The 19,510-nt window shown below is 42.1% G+C and overlaps 2 protein-coding genes across 3 annotated transcripts in view; one reads left to right on the top strand and one right to left on the bottom strand.

Moving 5' to 3' along the window:
- The window catches only part of LOC142575767 (deoxynucleotidyltransferase terminal-interacting protein 2), a 37,459-nt gene extending 26,790 nt beyond the window's left edge, over positions 1-10,669 (bottom strand). Inside the window, exons 1-3 of the mRNA XM_075685393.1 lie at positions 10,479-10,669; positions 10,261-10,369; positions 9,516-9,642 (exon numbers count right to left, since the gene is read on the bottom strand). Coding sequence (XP_075541508.1) covers positions 9,516-9,642; positions 10,261-10,369; positions 10,479-10,569 — 327 coding nt within the window. The 5' untranslated portion in view covers positions 10,570-10,669. The remainder of the gene's footprint in view (positions 1-9,515; positions 9,643-10,260; positions 10,370-10,478) is intronic.
- Positions 10,670-10,864: 195 nt separating this feature from the next.
- LOC142575752 (protein CutA homolog) overlaps positions 10,865-19,510 on the top strand; it is a 33,301-nt gene continuing 24,655 nt past the window's right edge. Inside the window, exons 1-2 of one of the 2 annotated variants that reach the window (XM_075685374.1) lie at positions 10,865-11,088; positions 12,817-12,983. In XM_075685374.1, coding sequence (XP_075541489.1) covers positions 11,014-11,088; positions 12,817-12,983 — 242 coding nt within the window. In that variant the 5' untranslated portion in view covers positions 10,865-11,013. Of the gene's footprint in view, positions 11,089-11,116; positions 11,298-12,816; positions 12,984-19,510 lie in introns of those variants that run through there. The other variant, XM_075685380.1, reaches the window with a different exon arrangement.

The following is a 19,510-nucleotide window of genomic DNA, read 5'->3' as shown; positions in this document are numbered from 1 at the left end:
AAGCAAGGCCACAAAGTGGCTAGAGTCATGTGACATGACTAATAAAGCCTTGTGTTTTATGCATGGTGATTAGGAATTTTATTCATTTAAACTGGAAACAACATTAAAATGTTGCTTTTGCCAATCACCATCAATAAAATCAGACATTCTATATAGTTGGCACATTGCTTATGAACCAGGAATTTTCAGGTAACAATGTGTGACATATTGTTTCACATTTTATAACATCTTTGACTGTTTTCTTTTAAAGGTGTGCAGATGGCAAAACTCTGGCATGAACTGCACCGCAGCATTAAAAAGAAGGAACAAATTAAAACCCTCACTTCCAGTTCTATCCAGTTCCAACAAGCACAGCAAGTTCACACATACAAAGAAAAAAGAAGCTGCTGGTTTCTTTTCAATCAGAAACATATTTGATTGTGATATTTATGTCATATAGTGACAAAATCCTACTACATCATTGCAAGATCAAGTAGCACAAGCACGCAATTATGCAGTACAGTGTACAGAGCCGGTAGTGCCTCTCATCAGTGCTGGGCAGTATCAAAGATACATGTATCTTGGACACTATATTAGATACTCTTTGGGTACCTTGTATCTGTATCATGATACATCTGCCAAGACGTGTATCAGTATCTGTTTTTACGATACATGAAAGAATGTATCATGTATCTTAAGGTACAAGATACTGCTATCGCAACATCACCGTGCGAAACTATAAACGTTGGCTCAACTCTGCTTCTCAAGCTGATACTGCTGCCATCACTAAGCCACCTGAATTTCCACAGGCACTGAATTTTCTGTTGTGTAACCTTAACAGGTAAGTTGACATTACTTCATGATTAAATATAATAGCTATTAGTGGTGCCGTCTGTATTGTGTTCCTACGTATTCACTGTGATTGTGTAATACGGAACCAGCTTTTTATTTTACTTAAACATATTTATCTTTTTTTTAGCTCACCCTTAAATTTCTTGCTGTTACAAATTATCAGGTTCTCGGAGCTATAAGTGGCAGTAGTGTGAATAGCAGCGATACCCTGTCAGGCTCTGTGCCCCTTCGACACCTATGAAACGTTTTTGGGCTGCGCAAGTTCTCTCGTTGAAGAAAAACCGTAAAAGGATTGCACATTAATGAATATGTTGCTAACGAATGCTTTACACCAGCAGACAAGTAGAGTATGAAAGGTCATTGCAGCTTTATGTGGTCTGCATACATGATGCGTCACAAAAAATGTGCTACCAGCACTGTTGCTGCTGTACACCTGTCTGGTGATCCAGTATTGCACAAACAGTAATACGTTTACAGACAAGGTCAAACTCTACAGCGGCATTTGCACCATCATGCAGAGGCCTTTTATTGACGATCTTATAATTAGATGGTGACCTGCTAGCTGGTCGGCAAGCAGAGCAGCGACTCCTATCAACGACAAAAGCGACAAGCAAAAACTGCTGACAGTGCAGCATATAAAGAGTGTTCATGCTAAGCAGCTAAAGCAACCCCAATAAAACGTTTTGGAATGAAAATATCATACTTCGAGCAAGAAAGACAAATAATTTGAGATACTAACAGACATGTCATTTAAGGGGGGATGCGGGGCTAAAATACCGATTTCGGTGAAAAAAATGTGTTTTTTGTTCGGAGTTGTTCTGAATTGCTTGTTTAATAAAGAATCTTCTCACCAAGTTTGGTAGTTATCTGAGCAGTAGAAAGGAAGAAAATGTATTTTTTTCACAAGTTGGTGGCGCGCATTTCCCGTCGAACGCGACTCTGAATGCTGTTTTTCCAGACGCGGCCGCATAGTGGGCAAGAAACGAAACGCAAAGTGAATGCCCACGTTAGGACGTTTGTTTTTCGCGCTTGTAAGAGAAATTGAGAAACTAGAGAAAACGACGAAAGGTCTAGGAGGCAAGGGGAAGCTGACACAAAGTGTTGTAAAAAAACTCACTGCTTACTATACATCTGCCCTGAAAGACAATGCTCCAGATGTAAAAAAAAAATGCAACGAGAAGTATTTGTGACGCCTTTTCACTCCAACTCAACAGATGAAGTCCCACGACATGACGCTCGCCCAGTTGGTGAGGACTCTTGGTGTCACTACAATCGGCACAGAGCCCTAGTTGCAGCGGAGAAGCCATCAGTGCCAAGATACCATCGTCCAGCTTTCAGCAGAGATGTTGCCAAAGAGCTGGTGCCTCTCTACAACAGGCTTAGGAAGCCAGAGCTTCTTGCGCGATGTTCAAGGATGCAGACACAGAATGCAAACGAGTCCTTGAATGCTCTTCTATGGAAAAGGTGCCCAAAGACAGAATTTGCATCACTGAGAACAGTGGAGACTGCAGCAGCCCTGGCTGTGCTAGAATTCAATGAAGGAGCACGAGTCATCAAGAGAGTTCTCGACAAGCTCGAACTTGAACATGGAGTCCAGACGAATAAGCACGTTCAGGAAGCAACGAAGCAACGAAGCAAGCCATTTCACGTGCTCAGGCAAGATCCATGGATAGCTCTAAAGTTGAAAAAAAAATTGCCGATGCCTTGAAACGATTGCCGCAGAGCAGCGTTGTGTTGAAGAGGAGGGCTCGACATATGCAGCAGGGCACTTTGATTAATTTTTTTCTGATCATAAGAATAAATGCCATGGTCTGAAATCTTTGAATTGATTTTTCTCAGTTTGCACTTTTTGCAAAAGAAAGAGCTTTAGGAAAAGTATCACTTCCAAACTGCTTTTCCAAATGCTTCCTCCAACGTGTTTTCTAGACGGAAATTTTGTGAGGAACAAGATAAAGTACTTTTCAGATGCCTAAGTGTTTTTCAACATATAATATTTAGCACACCTTTGACATGTAATGACAGCGAAAATAATAAACTTCATTTTCAGAGTGATGGCACTTTTACAGAAATGACATAAAAAATGTGCAACTGACCTTATCCTGCACTACAAACCATCTAGAACGGATCTAATGACAAATAATTTGAATATTTTAATTATTTTGTAAACGATAGTTTTCCTAAGTTGACACACAAGATTGCTCAATTTCCCAGTTATAACTTCCTTTCTCCTTGCGTTAGGGTGCTGATATTTGGAACATATTTTAATGACAACAAGATCAACTACCCCTGAAAATTTGATAAAAATTGGTTGAGCGCTTCAAAAGTTGACCCTTCACCCTAGCATCCCCCCTTAAGTGAAACAAGGTTGGCCAGAATTTAAAAATTTCCAAGCAAGCACTTTTATGCATATGCATTTATTGCTACATTATATAGACCTGTAATACAGTCTACACTCGTTACAAGGGACCCGCATGCAACAGACTTTCGGATATAACGGACCATATTTCAACCTTAGTTTGGCCTGCCTATTTTGTTAATGTAATGAAGTTCACTTTTAATGGACCACGCTGCAACGAACTATCGGCTACAACGGACGAAATTAGCGGGAATTTTCGGCAAAATCGAGCATATAAAACGGACTTTTGCCATGTCGATACGGGTTGGCAACTGACTTGCGAGGGTCAGCCAACGATCGCGGCTCAACATCTTAGCGCGAGGTAGGGAGGAAAGCGGGGCAGAAGCGTGCCGTCTTTCGCGGGCGAGGCACGGGGAGGAAGCGAGGGAAAGAGGGGGGTTCTACTCCAGTGGCTGCTGTTAACGGCGCAGCTGTGCAGTCACCTTATCTTGAAAGCGATCTGAGATCTGGTCAAAGTGCTCGCCCGCATGGGCACTGTATCTTGAAAGCGACCTGCAATGTGAACCAAGTGCGCGCCCGCGCGGACCTCATCTTCAAGGTGATCTGCGATATGAACAAGGTGCACCCAGTGCTGATAGCTTCGTATGTGCTGTGCTTTCAAAGTTTAATTTGTGTTGAAGCGAGAGACAGCACAAAGGCCAATTTGCTCGCTGCTCGTGCCTATCTTACTTCATTTGCTATCGCAATTGATGCTTCGCCTTTCAGGCGAAACTGCAACTTTTTTGTTTGTTTTTTACTTTGGACGTTCATCACTCACACTTTGCAATAAAGTTGTTAGTCTCTATCGCAGAGAAAGTTTTGGAAGCGAGGCGTCTCGGATATTACAGACTTTGTATAAAACTAACGTTTTCTGTCGGATTATCTGGGTCCGTTGTAACGAGTTGACTGTATAAGAATTTCCAAGCAAGCATATTTAGGCACATGCGTTTACTGCTACATTATATAGATATATAATATAAAAAATTTGCTAATGTATTGAACTATCTTAAGATACAAATGGAAAGTATCGTATCAGATACAGTAATTGCGGTAGTATCCTGTATTTGCATTTCAAATACTTGTTGCCCGAGTATCTTGTATCATGATACAATTGCAAAATACAATGGAATCTCGATAAATGGAAATTGCTTAAACAGAACTGCCTCTTAAACTGATCACCATACTCATGGTTGGTTGGTTTTGCATTAACGCAATTGTATTCAGCTTTGTCTCTCAATAAATGGAAGTCCTGATAAATGGAACCAATTTCCCTGGTCCCTTGAGGTTCCATTTAAAGAGAATCCAATGTGTCTTACCCCAGCCCTGCCTCTCATTACACCAGCATTAACGCGCCAGCGGTTTTTTGCCAGGCTACATGAGACAGCTTACACACAAAAAAAAAAGGCTCCAAGAGAGTTATGGGATTACGTGCTATGTAAGAGAGATCTTTTTTTACTGGTTGGGGGAATTTCATATGGTGAAGAAATTAACTCCTTATTATGTGGATCATCATATATGATACACATAGTATAACTTCTTCAAACATAATACAATCAAGAATAAAGAAAATAATAGATATTTGCCAGGAATTTGCGGTATGTCTAGAAATGAAATGCATAGCTACCTTAACTCTGCAAATAATTTTTGTGTTATTTTCTTCTTGAAGAATGCATGGCAGCTGCTCGTTACATATCATGCAAGAAGTTCGTAAACAAACAGGCTATTTTGACAATTTTTACACACGAAATAGCACCGAGTGAAATCAGTACCCCAAAAATACCCAGGTATTTTCTTGCTATTTATCAGCCCACTGCAACGTTTTGAACAAGAAAGACATTTGGATTCTTCTGTGAGGCAAGCATTAATTGCTGTGTCATATATAGCGCAGCATGCAGATATCGGTTGTCTTGTGGAAGAGAGCAGAGATTGGTTCCCCCCGAGAAAAGAAATTTGGTTGCAAGAACATATAGCCATATTACAGCTTATACCGTTTCTTAGCCCCATTACTGTAATGAATATTTAAAGGGCCCCTGAAACGGTTCGGACTAATTTTGTAGACGCGTAATGTACAGCTAAAGTTAATCATTCGCACCCCAATTTGTGTGAAACATCTCATATTAAGAGACCTACAGATGATTACAAGTTACCCTCCTCCATAGCCATGCACTTTCTCCTCAACTCGTTTGCGAGATTGATCGGGGCTAAGCTCCACCTTCACTGGCTCTGCGTCATGATGGCACGTCCTGTCATTGACTTCTGGTTCTATAGGAGCGAGCGCGCTAAGCCTCTCCAATCTCTCTGCCAGTTGCTTGGCAGTCGACCCCAAGCGAGAGTTATCGAAGCAGCGTGCGTTGCGAGCACTCTGTCGCAGCGCCGAATGTGTCTGGTATACCAGTAACCACAGGCGAGCTGGGCATTTCGGCAGAATGGTGGAGGCATAAACTCAAGCTGATGAAGGAACTTTAGCGTAGACGTACGTGAGCTGCCTGATCGGTCTCCACGGTCCAGTCACCCATTGGAGCAGAGCTTAACCAGCCAAACAAAGATCTAATATTGCTCTAGCCAAGTGTAAAACATTTTAAACATGTACAAAAACAATGTGTTAACGATTACATTCCTGCAAAAAATTTACACCAGCAGCAAAGAAGAATACATTTCGTTACTGCTACTGTGTGTGATTGAGCTCTGTGCCACCAGGTGGCTGCACCGTGCAGACCATTCACATTTGAGCTTCTGCTCAACCCATGAAATGATACGGTCAAACAGCCAGGCCCTGTCCCCTTGCGCTTGCGTCTACCCTAATACCGGACTCGCGAAACGCTGTTGTGTTAGTCATCTTCCGGTGTAAAGTGATGGCCGCAAGCGCGCAAATCCTGGTGCCGATCGGATAGCGGCAGTCCAATGCGCTGCAGCCAGTCCGCTCGTCTGCTGCCTTGCAGAGGCAGCAGACGAGCGGAGTGCTGTCGCAGCTTGACATGTTGCCAGTCGCTACATTTGCAATCCACAACGCAACAGAGTCGAATCACAGTGCTTGCGAAAAGACTGAGACCGACTCTGACTGCGGAGCACTCATCAAGATGGAGCACGTTGTAACACCAGTAGACGAAGCTTGCTGTGCTACGGAAATGCTGAAGTGTAGTGAGAAATTGTTCTTGTGCATTCTCTTTCTGTTACTTTTTTTTATAGAAACAAATTAACTAACATTCCAACTATTACGAACATCATTTGTTCACCATAAAGGTGGAAAAATTATCTATGATGCGCCCTGGGCAGCCAATCGGATAGCTCGCCCTACTGACATCAATTGGGTGATTTACGTCATATGGGTAAGGGCGGCTGAAAATTCCACCGACCTGTGTGCTGTGATTGGCAGCAATATACATTTTGAAAGCCTTACAATAAATTACACGGTTTAAGTGGAGCACTTAGATGCCTCAATTAATGATCAGAAAGACCTACTCTAACGACTCAGCATGTTTGTACAAAATCGTCAACATCGTTTCAGGGTCCCTTTAAGAAAACTGAAATGCTAGTGGTGTTACCATAAATATAACATGGGCCATGTTCTAAGAGATGAGAACAGTAGAGAGCAAGTTGCTGAGGAAGAAGGCATTTCTTTCGGCTTGCAGTATCTTAACGACTCCCCAATTCACAAAGGAAGCACTCTAAAGGTTCTCACCTAGATAATGGGGCTGCGAATTGTCAATCAAGGATGTCATAATCAAATTTTAAGGAAACTCATACTATATTGACATATGAGAACTATGTTCCATTGCTTACGGAAAAGTTGTAAACTTTTAAGGGAATAACATATAGGGACACCATAGGACAATTTCCGCTATTGTCTTCGTGATTTTCAGTATAAAGTCCAAGTGCAATAAGATAAGAGAGGCAAGCAGGCATGTAGCCCAGCTGTTTCTGCACATGGCATGGTTAAGCGGGGCCACCTAAGCACACTATGTTGGAGGTAATCCACGGCAGGTACAAACCCTACACAAGCCAAGATGGCTGGTGGCTTTGTGTGCTCCGTGTTTTCACATGCATAGTGTTGAAGGTCACGTAATCTCATGTTTCGGAGATATGTTGACGCTAAAGGCAGGAAGAAGCATTCACTTGCCGCTGCTGCAACTTTTCATCATGCCAGCATTGTGACAGCGAGTGTCTGTGGTCATTGAATAAGATGTGTTCATGTTTGCCTGTACATGTGACACCATGCTGATGAATTTGATTAGTAAGTTAATGATTATAGCAATATATGCGGACAGTAAATCTAAAACCCTTATTTGGTGTAGTTGTCTAATAATTTGCAACTGCAATCAATGCTTTGCCTTTTGGCCGGAACTGCAACATTTTTTTTAATGCTAGTTCAGATATTTTTGCATGCTTTATGCAATTCCAATAACTTTCCATATAGTGAGCAAATATGCCCGTAATTGCATGGCATATCACATAAGATATGCGTCAGCTTATGATTGGAAAATTGCAATTACCACAATTATTTGAATATAACGAGTTTTTTTTTTTTCACAGAATTCTTAGCGTTGAAAAGTCACCCTCCATCTTATATGTGATGCTGATAGACTGCCATTTCAATATGGTGGCTGCAGTGCCAGATTTCTGCCAATCCAGATGTTAGAGAGCAGTGCAAAATGTAGCAACTAATAAGCCTTGGTAGGTGGGGCAGCAGTACCATATTTTTGTGCCTATAACCAACATCAATTATTCGAAAAGTTCAACAGTAAAAGCAGTGAGTAACTTACTTGCAAATTTCGTCTTATAGTGTGGCCTCATGGCGGCGAGAATTTGCTGCCGTGAGGCTACACTATAAGGCGAAATTTGCCCTGCGTGAAGTTACACGTCAAGGCGACATTCGCATATTACGACACACACACATTATACAGGGGGCTTCGATTATTACGGATTCTGGGCAATCCCTGCTGAGTCTGAATAATCTGTCGGCTACTCTATATCACATTATAGTGTGCACACTTAAGGTCCCCCAACTGCAACTTCGGCTTATAATCGTGACTGCCTTATTATCGAATAAATACGGTAAGCTTTTCTTTAGAAAATTGAGGTTTGTTTGGGCATCTCTGGCCTAAACAAAGGCCTGTATAATTTTTTTCCCAAGAAAAAAGAAATTATGCATTATGGGGTTAAGAGGCAGTGTGGCACACAAGTGAGCATTAAAAAAGTAGTAATTAAGATAACATTCATCATCATGCATGTTTGTGTCATGCCCACTGTGAACTGCTAGATACAGCATATTAATGATACACTGCGAGAATGAAAAGCGTCACAATTGTCGTTGCTAAAGTGGAGTGCCAAGTGCACTAACAATGCTTCTAATTCCAACAATAGCTGCAATCCACGTCGCAGAAATGGCAATTAATACTGCTCTGAAACACAATTGTTTTAAGATCATTCCAAATGAACTTTCTAAGGAGCATGTGTACGATGCCATTGCAAAACAAGGTTTAATAATCGCAGTGTCCCTTACATTTGGCCATAATTAAATATTCTGAGAAACTAAATATTACATTCACAAATACTTCAATTTGAGTAGTTGCATTCCAATCCATATTCAGGATTCAAAGAATGCTTAAAAAACGTCCGTTTTCTTGTCGGTTCCACATTTCAAGAATTTCTGTGTACAGAGCTCACAAATGGTAACTGCAATAAGCCTACTGTACAGCACTCAAAGCGGTTAGCAGCAGCATGCTCATGCAGTGTTAACAATATTTAGCTCCATATGCCACATTTAGCAGGGGCAGCACTAGGATTTTTCTTTTGGGAGGGGGTAGGAGAAAATATAAGAAAGTCTCCCCCCCCCCCTCTTTTTATATTTAGAACCGTTATGCTTCTTATGGCTACTGATCAAAGTACGAGGCACATCAGAGGGCGGAGGCACAGTTTAAAGTCTTTGGATCAGCATACATAGATCTAAACTCTTAAGAACAATCTGCTTGTGCCTTATTGTTTGCTGTCCACAGTTCTGGTGTCAACAAATGATGCAATTAGCCAAGTAATATGGAGCACAAAGTACACCGTGTCACCTTAGTATGCATTTAACTGCAACTAGGAAGATAATGAACTAATACCAGCGTCACATGACCACTTTCGATCGCGATCATGCCCGATCCGGATCGAAATTCTAGACCGCGATCGATTCCATCACGCAGTTTGCGCAAAGGAGGAACCAATCGCAACCGAGAAATTCTATCCCGATCAGGCTTGATCGCTATCAAAAGTGCGCCACGTGACACCCGTATAAGGGCACAATACTCACACAGTCAGCAGATGACTCAAGCACGAGTTCCCTGATTTTCTGAGCCGACTTAGATGCAGCATCACGAGCTGCCACATAAGTGTCACCAAGGTTGATGCCTGGGTTGAGCTCTGACGCCAGCTTGACCCTGCGGTATTCCAGTAAAGAATAAAAGCGAGCGGCGAATATATGCAACCTGGTAGGAAACTAGTTCTAAGTTGAACATGAAGGACATCTAGCACACACTCAACTGAATTTACATGACTGACAACTGCGTGGTATTTTCCAACTCCAAATTAAATGGGGTAAAATTTTGAGCTACTAGCTTTCCCACCCACAAAAAGAAAAACACAGAAAATATTACCAGTTACTATCATTTTTCACATACAATACTCGGTCACTGTACTGAGGTTTAACAAGATCAACACATTAAAGCAACCGCGCACCTAATAAGCTAAACGATCTTTTCCCCTTCAATGCACGTTATCGGCATGCAGGAACAAGTTACGCAGAACACATCAAGAGCACAGAGCCTAGAAAAGGAGTATATATAGAAACTGTGCACGAACGGGCCGGTTGGATTAAATACGGCATGCACGTGCTACTGTTTTAAAGAATTCAGACCGCGACTTGACTGTTATCCTCCCAAAGAAACAATCGAGATGTGCTATTTCGTCATCCATATTATGTCTAAGGCAGTGAGTGGCTGCTGACTCATATGAGATACTTTGATAGATGCAACAGCCTAGATCGAAGAAATGCACACTTCTCTGTTGTCTTGCACGGTGCTTCTTCCGTCTCCGGCTCGACCCGTGGTTTGCTGTCAATGAAAAACGTGATCCCACGAGGCTCGCCATCATCTTCGTCGGAGTCGTCTGCCAAAATATCAAACCACACGTTCTTTTTATACCGGCGCTAACGCACACCCAGAGTAAAGTGCACATGAAGCGCTTGCAAAACAGCACAAACCTGACAACTGCTTACCTGATTCGGATTTGGACAGCGTCAGGCCGTCAAACTTCTGAAGATATTTTGACTGCAGGGACGAGGGTACACGGCTTTCGGTTTTTGACATTTCGGAAACACGGTGCACTGGTGCAAGAGACGAAAAAAGTCACACTAGCGGCACCCGAAAAGTTTCGTGGAGGCTGCCATACTGATTGGTCTTAATCAGTCTTGACCTTGTCTTGACTACTGCGGAAGCTCCACAACAATAAAAATAATATCTCATGCCTTCACTTCACTTTAAAAAAGTGTACATTTACTTTATTAACAAGATGCTTATATGGATGCGCATGTTTTCACTTTTCTTGAAATACTCTTTAGATGAATTTTTGTTCGAGAGGTATAATCCAAAGTATCATCATCAGGCATATAAGGCGGCGTGCTTTTGTTTACGTTTGTAATCGTATTATTTTGTCGCTGTTTATGGTTGTTGCACAGCTGTGTAAAACGTGTATATTCTGTACTGGACCATTTATGACACCATAGCGCATTTTCTAGTTGACGTTTTCAGTACATGCCATTTCCTCTGCCAAAGTTCGCAGCGCTGAGACGATCTCCGTTTACTTGGACGTCGGTCAGCGTTGTCACGGTGGGTATCCGTTTTCAAGCCGTGCATGAGAGTGTGTGGAGGCGGTGATTTCTAGCTTATCAGGGTATAGCGAGAACGAGTTTCTGTGGCGTTGTAAATAACCGAAAGCGCTGCTTGGCTGGAACGTGTTAGAGAAGAAAACGTTTTAATACAGCTGTTCGGCATATTCTCTGCAGTCCACGCCTATTATGATTATGTCCATCTCGCAGGTATGTGCGCTTCATTGGTGTAGCTTTCTGGTAGAATCTTATCTTTCATCTTTGGTTAAAATTTGCCGTCCAGGCATCGCGCAATATTTAGCTTCTTGTTTTCACTGTCATTTATGTAAATTCGCAAATATCAAAAACCCTTATATTTCTGATTTATTGAAAGCCTTTGGTTGATTGCTAAAACTAAAAGCGCGAGTAATACAGACAAAGCCGAGCAGGAGAATGCAAAGAGCAAAATAAAATAGGACACAGGAAAACCTAGAGGAAGGCAAAGGCTGTCGAAGGTAGGGCGCTCGACTTGCTTTTGTAACTCCAACACCGTACCTAAACAAAAAAACTGTGTGGAAGGCAAATACTAACTTGAAGGTAGGATGCTGGACTTAGAAGTTTGCAAGTTCAGCACCCTACCTTCAACAGTCTTTGCCTTCCTCTCGGTTTTCCCGTGCCCTATTCTGTTCGCTAGCATTCCCCTGCTTAGAACCACATATCATCTCGCCCCAAAAAGCTACCCTCATGAACCCAGATAGAGAGACCGAGTTCAACATTACAGCACTCTTAGTTTGATTTTTCGCTCTTATTTTTCTTTTGTTTTACATTTGCAACAAGAGGCTTCTTGAAGATGTTCGCCTCCTCTTTAATGGCTTCGAGCAGAAACTCAGCAAAAGAGTGTGAAAAAAATATAGAGTGTTGTAGTGTTCCCTCTGTCCGAGTTTTTCGCGCTCTTAGCATTGCAGTACCAACACGATCAAACATCCATCCAATTGATTCAGCTTATCACTTGAAGCTATGGATATAACTAAGGCTTTATTCTTTTATTAAAAGCACCTCCACACAAAGTCGACGATGGTACTCTGTACATGAACCCCTTGAGGTGGACATAGGTAGTGTGCTCGCCTCACTTGTGCACATTCGTACACCCCGATAATGCTTCCTGCATGTTAATTTTTATGTCAACTGAACTCTGTATGTTCTCTTGCATCACTAATTGTATCTTGGACGACCATGACTTTTTTGTGATATTAGTGCAAACTGGCAGAAAAAGTACAATTTGGGCTTGAAAATAAAAAGAAATTTAGGGCTTTTAAGGGCTTGCTGTTCACTCTATAAAGTTTGTTTTGCTTATTTGCAATAAAAATCAGTAAAGCTGAAGTTGAACTGTAGCTAAATATTTGCTTTCAAAAAACTTAAAATAGCTTCTCTATCTGCATAGGTACTATAGATAGTTTGCATTGACGTCATCATGGCCACCATCATGGAGTACTAGAACGTTGAGAAGCTGCATAAGCAAGAAACGTGACAGCATGATAGGCACGTCTTGCGCCTAGCGACAAATTCGTGAGAGTGATAACTTGGTGAAAAACTGGCACCATCAAAGAGCAAAGCAATGTAGTGTGCATGACAATATGGTGCAATGATGTCATCGTGACTGCCATGTTTGGATACTAGCGCAGTGATAAGTATGCATCTGTGGCATCATGTGAAAACTATCTGTAATATCATACAACTGTGTTTGGTCCAGGTCATCTTTGTTGCACTGTTAATGCACCAAGGCCTACTGTCCCTGCTTGCTCGTCGAGCCCTTGCATCCATGGCAGGAGCCAGTGCCACCGGAAACTTCTCCTCTGGTACCTTTTCCGTTTCCTATGTTACGGCACCCAACCAGGATGTTGCTAAGAAGCTTGCCACGTGAGGATCTCATCCTTGTTAACTTCCTTTTCTATGTACTAGAACCATTCAAGGTTCCACAGTTTCTCCCAAGAAAATGTAAAGCGTTAAAAGGGCACTAAAGAACAATGTTAGGTTAACTGTGAATAAAACAATCTGAGGACATCTAAGTATTTCTTAGGAGTTGGAAATGTAAAAGCGCTAGTGTCCAATCGAGTGCCGCTGAGCAGTCATTCGAGTTTTGAACTCCTCGTGGGAAAGCAAGCGCATTGAGACACTTGTCGTGTTTTCATTTGGTTTTACCGAGGCGCAGTTAGAACACAGGCAAGAGCTTGCACAGACAAGGAATGTGCGCACAACACAAGCAATCAGAAAACATTATGTGCACGCGACATTTTATCTGCTCCGTCAAGGCACGCTGGTGACGTGGCGTCATGGCAATGCCCTCTCCCCTCACGCAACACCTGGCACACTATCGGAGCAGCAGGTGTTCTGATTCGCCCTCTCTGCTCCATCGAGGCACGCTCGTGATGTGGCGTTGCAGCCAGTGGGAATTCAGGTGCCGTTTCGCTGCTGCAGACACCACCGGGTTTTTCGCTCAATGAACAGTTTGATGCTTTTGCATAAAGAAAAAGTGAATCCTCTTGAAATGTCAGTAGAAGAAGGGCAGACAACAGAGAACGTCTCCGTGTGCGCATCTTATTTGTCCCTGTCCTCCTTGCACTGAAATTTCAAGGTGAATAAAAATCAGTTGCCCCGGATTTAAGTTCTTTTATTAGCGTGAGCAGATGTTTAGTGAGACAGAAAGGACACAAGAATTATATTTGTGATCTTGTGCCTGCAAAATTCTGCATAGACTATAGATTCAGGTAAATAGACACTAATTACATTTATACCACAGCTCTTCTGTGGCAGTTCAAACTGAAGCCACCAATGATAGTTTCTGATTGCTTGACCTTTGTGAGTGGCTTGTTGATATCATAAATTCAACGTTCATGATAACGACCTGGGCATCCTACTGTACACAGCTAGAGATGAATATGACAGCTGCCAACAGAATCGACAATCTGCTGCTTTAACTGGCCTGATTTGTTTACAGCACATCCTAAAGTCGGGTTGTTGGGGCAAAGAAGCCATCCTTCATTTACACAGTATTTAGGTTTTGCAAGCTCTTTATATTTTTTTTTTTTTTTTCAATCTTGGAAAAAATTGCTACCTGATTTGTACAGCGTAATCTGGAGTGAACAATAACATTTTATGTTGTTGTGAGCATATTATATAATGTTTCTGAAGCTGGGGTATGTGGGGACCACTCTAGAAACAAGCCATTGACTAGCATCAGGTTTTGCAAACATGGAAACAGTGGGAAATATTTTCATACCTCACGAGACTTCTTGCTCACGGTTTTTATTATGTATAGTTGCATTCTGCACATTGTCTCAGATAAATGTGAGAAAAAAAAGTTGGATAGAATCAAACTTGCAGCCACTATGTGAGGTCATCAGCCTAATTGCTTGCATGCAACTCTGCTTTTTCCACTGATCACATGTTGCAAGTGAATTGAAAGGTACCTAGACTGTAGTCCTGACAGCTGAAAATATAATGCATTATTATAGCTATACCTTAATACAAGAGAACATTATTATAGTAATAACTCTGGGTACACTACTTGTAGACAGTGCCAGTCCTGGTTAAGTTCTTGACTCCTATGGTATAGAAAAGGATATTGAACTCAAATACTAAAGGCACTTAATGTACCAAATGACAGGGAACTGAGCAACCCTCTCAAAGTGATCATCACATTAAATTTTCACCTCTAAATTTAAGCTACCAATGTGCCACGAAGTTTGCGGTGGAATTCCAGTGAATCTTTGCATCATTTACTGTTGCAACCTATTGTTTCAGATTCAAACTTCTGTGGTTTCCGTTTGCAGCAGTAATTGATGTTTCTTTTTTGATTATGTATTCAGTTGGGCTGGTTGGTACATATGGGTCTGGTTGGTACATCTGGGTTGGTGGATCTACAATAGTGCAACACCGGACTGATAAAAAAACCAGAAGGGCATAGACTGAAGCTCCTCAATTTAGCACTAATAGCACTAAAGCTCCTCAAGCGCCATTCTTAGATCTTTCTGCCACCCCGCTCTCCCAGACATTTCCTCCTCCACGCCTTCTGTCGCCCCAGTTTCCTCCACTCCCCCATTGGTCAACCTGTGTCACGTGGAAGCAGGTGCCGCGTTTTTGTATATCTTTTTCTTTCCAGCGCGCTCCGACCGTCATTGTTGGCCCTGCGTGACGAAAGTGCACGCAAACGGACTGATAGAGTGTGTTAGGGACGAGAACTTAATTGTGATGCCGTGCTGCTGCGCCTTTGGTTGCCGCAACCGACACAGCGATGGCAAAAGGCTTCTTTCTTTACCATCCGGCGAGCGCAACGCACAAAGAAAAATGTGGATACATAGGATCGGGCGGGCAGACTTCGAGGAAGTGGCACAAAACACACGGCTTTGTGAAGTGCCACGGTTCCTCACAACCTCTTTTTTTGAGCCTAGTTCTGCCTGCTGCTTCGAAAAAGTGTATGTGTTCATGCTGTGCATGCTTTTAGCTCATTTAAGTTGACTTTTTTTCTCATGTGCTCTCTTTGTTTCATGTAGTTTCATCTTGCGGCGAAAGTGTATGCATCTGCAGCTGGTCTGTGGCGTAGAAGCGACTTTATTCATGCTATGTTTTGAGCTTCACCAGAAGCTAGCACATTCTTGGAAGCTTTTGCAAGGCTCACTATGACTTAAGGATGCAGTCTTTAAGCTTCGAATGTATGCCTGCATGTATTGATTTGGTTTGTAGTGATTAACGTTTTTAACGTCCTGAAGCGACTAAAGCTGTGAGGGAAGTCGTAGTGGATGGCTCCGGATAACTTTATTTAGGTTGCCTGGGGATGTTTAACGTGCACTTTGATCGTAGTTGTACGTGGGCCGGTAAATTGCTCGTTGGTGTTTCGTAATTCTCGTGGTAACTTCGTGCCTCTGCGTGATTGTATTTCTTTATTAGATTTTATTCACTAGTTGTAACAGCGTGTCATTATGTATTTCGTATTATAGACGACGCCTCCAGGGCACCAAAGTGGCAACGGGAACATTTGTGGTGTCACGTACTCTCCAGAGGCCTCTGTTAGCCGTTACATGTGCCCTCCTGGAGCAATACTTGTAAATAAAAAACCAATCTATCGTTGCAATTACCAAAGCACCCCGCAATGAGAAAAGTGCCCTGTGACTGCTGCAACATACCACGTTCATGCGAGAAGAATTATGGAACACCAACGAGGAATCTCTCCACGGGCCTCTTGCATTTCGCCTTCATCCCGGCTGCTGCCGGACGCGTCCTCAATATTGGAGGCATGAGCAGCGGCTACTCGCACGTTTTGTGTGCCGGCTTATAATGGCCGAGAAAGGCCACATAGGACCGCAGGCTTGCTGATAAGGATTAGCATTTTTACTGCTTAACGTTAACATTTTTATGTGTCCGATTAAGTAAATGGGTATCGCATACGTCATATGCACCGTATCGGAACCTACGAAACCTCGTACACACTTTCATGCTGTCAAAACCTGAAACTCTGGTAATATGCACGTGTTTGAGCACACCGTGTCAGCAACACAAACTGTCAACGTGCGCGTGCTTTACGCCTTAAATAACGGTCATTTTCTCTATTTTTTCCACAATTCCAACACGACATTCTTAAGGCCAATTACCGACTGACGAAGCAAGATCTCGATTGAAAAAACTGCTCCGCGGGGCTCGAACAAACTTTTCTGTGAATTTCCTCCGATAGCGTGTTAGCCGTTGTCTGCTATGGCAGGGCCAGCATGGGTGGCGCCACCGTCAAGGCCGCGCCGAGCGGAGGAGGAAGGAAGTGGTTGGCGCTACTTTAGGAGATTGAGGGGCTTTACATAGCACTGGCTAACAACCAAAGGTTTTATTTCCAGAAGAGGTAAGTGCTAACACTTGCCTTAACGAGGCTAAAAAATAGAAGGATCAGTGCTATCTCCTTTGACAATAGCGACAAAGATTGGGTGTTCAAACACGCATCTCCACGTATTGTGATGCTCAGACTCCAAATGTATTTTATTCGCGCTGTTTGCAAATCTACTTTATTGTCTTACATTCATCAAAAATAGAAGTGCAGCCACTTCTCTGACATTAGGTGGCAAAATGACTGTAGGGAGACTCCTTAGTAAAGCAGCTTCCTGTTTGTCTAATATAGTACCAATAGCACATGAGTCACAATTTTCTAATTGTGATGTTTGTGAATCGAATCAATTACAAATATTCAAGAAAAACTACCTCCAAATATTGAATCAAACACTGCAGAATATTTTGTCATTTCTAAACATAAATAAAATATAAAGTATACATGAATTTTTTTTTTCCAGAAAATGGGGCTATTTCACATTATTTTATAAATTCATGTAATGGGCCATTTGCAACTTGATGTCTGGTCAATTGAGGAGCTTGTAAAGGAGGAACAACTACTATCGGTTATGTGGCTGCACCATGGAAATGGCACTAGTGAAACGAGGGAACAACATGTCAGGAGATGCATGTAGAGTGTTGTGTTTGTTGTAGGATAAAAGTGTGACTGTACAGCACTGCAGTTGTTTTAAAGGGTTGAAAGTATGGTGAGACTAGCCAAATAGTTGTTCGCCTAAATCGAGTCAACAAATCCGTGTAAGGTGGCTGCCTAAAAGCCAGGGATTCTTATTTGATGGCAGGGAATTGTCTAGCAGTAGTTACCTGCCCCACGCATTCACTTGGGAGCTGGTGCCACTTCAGCTTTCCTGCCACAGAATCAACGGGAAGGGACCTCACCTGCATCAGTCTCTATCTCTCAAGACTCCTACAAGTATTGTTATCATTTATATTTGAACAGATACAAATAGTATTTGATAATTTACAATTCCTAATTCTTGAATCAAATATCAAAGGCTATAGCGCTCGTGTTGTGTAATCCTTCTTTGTTTTTGTCTTTTTAAGTGCATTATTGTTACTATGTTATACCAACAAAGCCAAGCGTCAACCCTAGTCAAAAACTATCCTAATTCCTATTAGAAATTTTGAATATTTGCACCGCCTACACATAATATAATCTCATACACAATGTGTGTGCTGCATTCAACACTATGATCAACAGTCGATGCCTCAAGATCCCTGAACTATATTAAAAGATCCCTATCCTTGGTCTTCTTCGTCGATTCGTAAACTAGCACATGAAATTTTCATCCGTACCAAATTAGAATATGCGTCTACAATTTGAAATCCGCATCAAAAGTACTTGATTGACACTTTAAAAACTACTCAAAATGATGCCTCCCGTTTTATCTTATCGAATTATGACAACACTATCAGTGTTCCATTTCCACTATCCATTGGTCTGCCCCTTTTAGCATCAAGACGTAAAATTTCATAACTCTGCCTATCCCATAAATTGTGCTATAACTTTCCTGACCTTCGTTCCTCGCTCTTATTTCCAGCCGTGCGCTCATCACATAGTCTATTCAATTCTTTAAGTATCCAAGGCCTTCATGGTTCTACTAACACTTTCAACAAATCTTTCCTTCCCGTTGCAATAGAACAATGGAACTCGCTTCCGGAATCCATTGTTGTAGAGCGAAACTCTTCGAAATTTCTTGAGTTACTAACCTCCCATATTTTCAACTAATCATGCAAAAACGTGTGTGTGTGTGTGTGTGTGCATGTGTTTTACGAGTATTTTTAGTGTCTTTTCAGTTGTTGCTTTTTGTTGCTTTGTACATGACCATTCCTTCGATGTTTGTATTATTATTTTGCCCCCCCCCCACCTTATGTAATACCCCACATGGGGCCCTTAAGGGAATAATAAATGATGATGATGATGATGATGAGCGCATTTCTTGGAACAAGGCGTTTTGTTACTTTCTTGTTGATACATATACGTGCCTGCATAATTCACTAAGCCTGTTATATTGTCTGGATTTGGATGTTAATTTATAGATGCTCAAGTATGCTAGAGCCATGCATTTTGCTCAAGGAAAGACTTGCTACCCTTTTCATCAGCATAATCCTAACAAGTAATTTCACTGCAGAGCAGGGAAAGCTGAGAGAGATGGTGCAGATTCTTGCATTGAGCTTAGCTTGCAGCAAATGATCACTGCACATAGAGAGAGGCAGGACGGTGCACTATCCTTTGTATGCGGTGAATATTGTATATCTGCACTAAATGCCAGAATATGCACCAACTAGCCAGGCTACAAGTTCTAGTCGGGTATACGTTCATTGTGAATTAACAGTGCAACCAAGACAAAGCACACAGCAAATGACACATGTAAGCACTGCGCCCAACATGAGGCCGTCCTCACCTGATGGGTGCTTTGGTATGGCACATGGGAAATTGCTACCATGGGAGAAGTCCAGAATCCCCTTATTCAAGGTTTTGTTGTGCCCATGGGGTTCAACAGGATTTGCATGGTGTGAGCTCGTTCCCCAGGACAACTCACCCCTGAAGAAAGCCAAGT

The sequence above is a fragment of the Dermacentor variabilis genome, chromosome 1 (genome assembly GCF_050947875.1).
Source record: "Dermacentor variabilis isolate Ectoservices chromosome 1, ASM5094787v1, whole genome shotgun sequence".
Taxonomy (NCBI): domain Eukaryota; kingdom Metazoa; phylum Arthropoda; class Arachnida; order Ixodida; family Ixodidae; genus Dermacentor; species Dermacentor variabilis.
The sequence above is the reverse complement of the archived record's forward strand: the minus strand, read 5'-3'. Positions and strand labels throughout refer to the sequence as shown.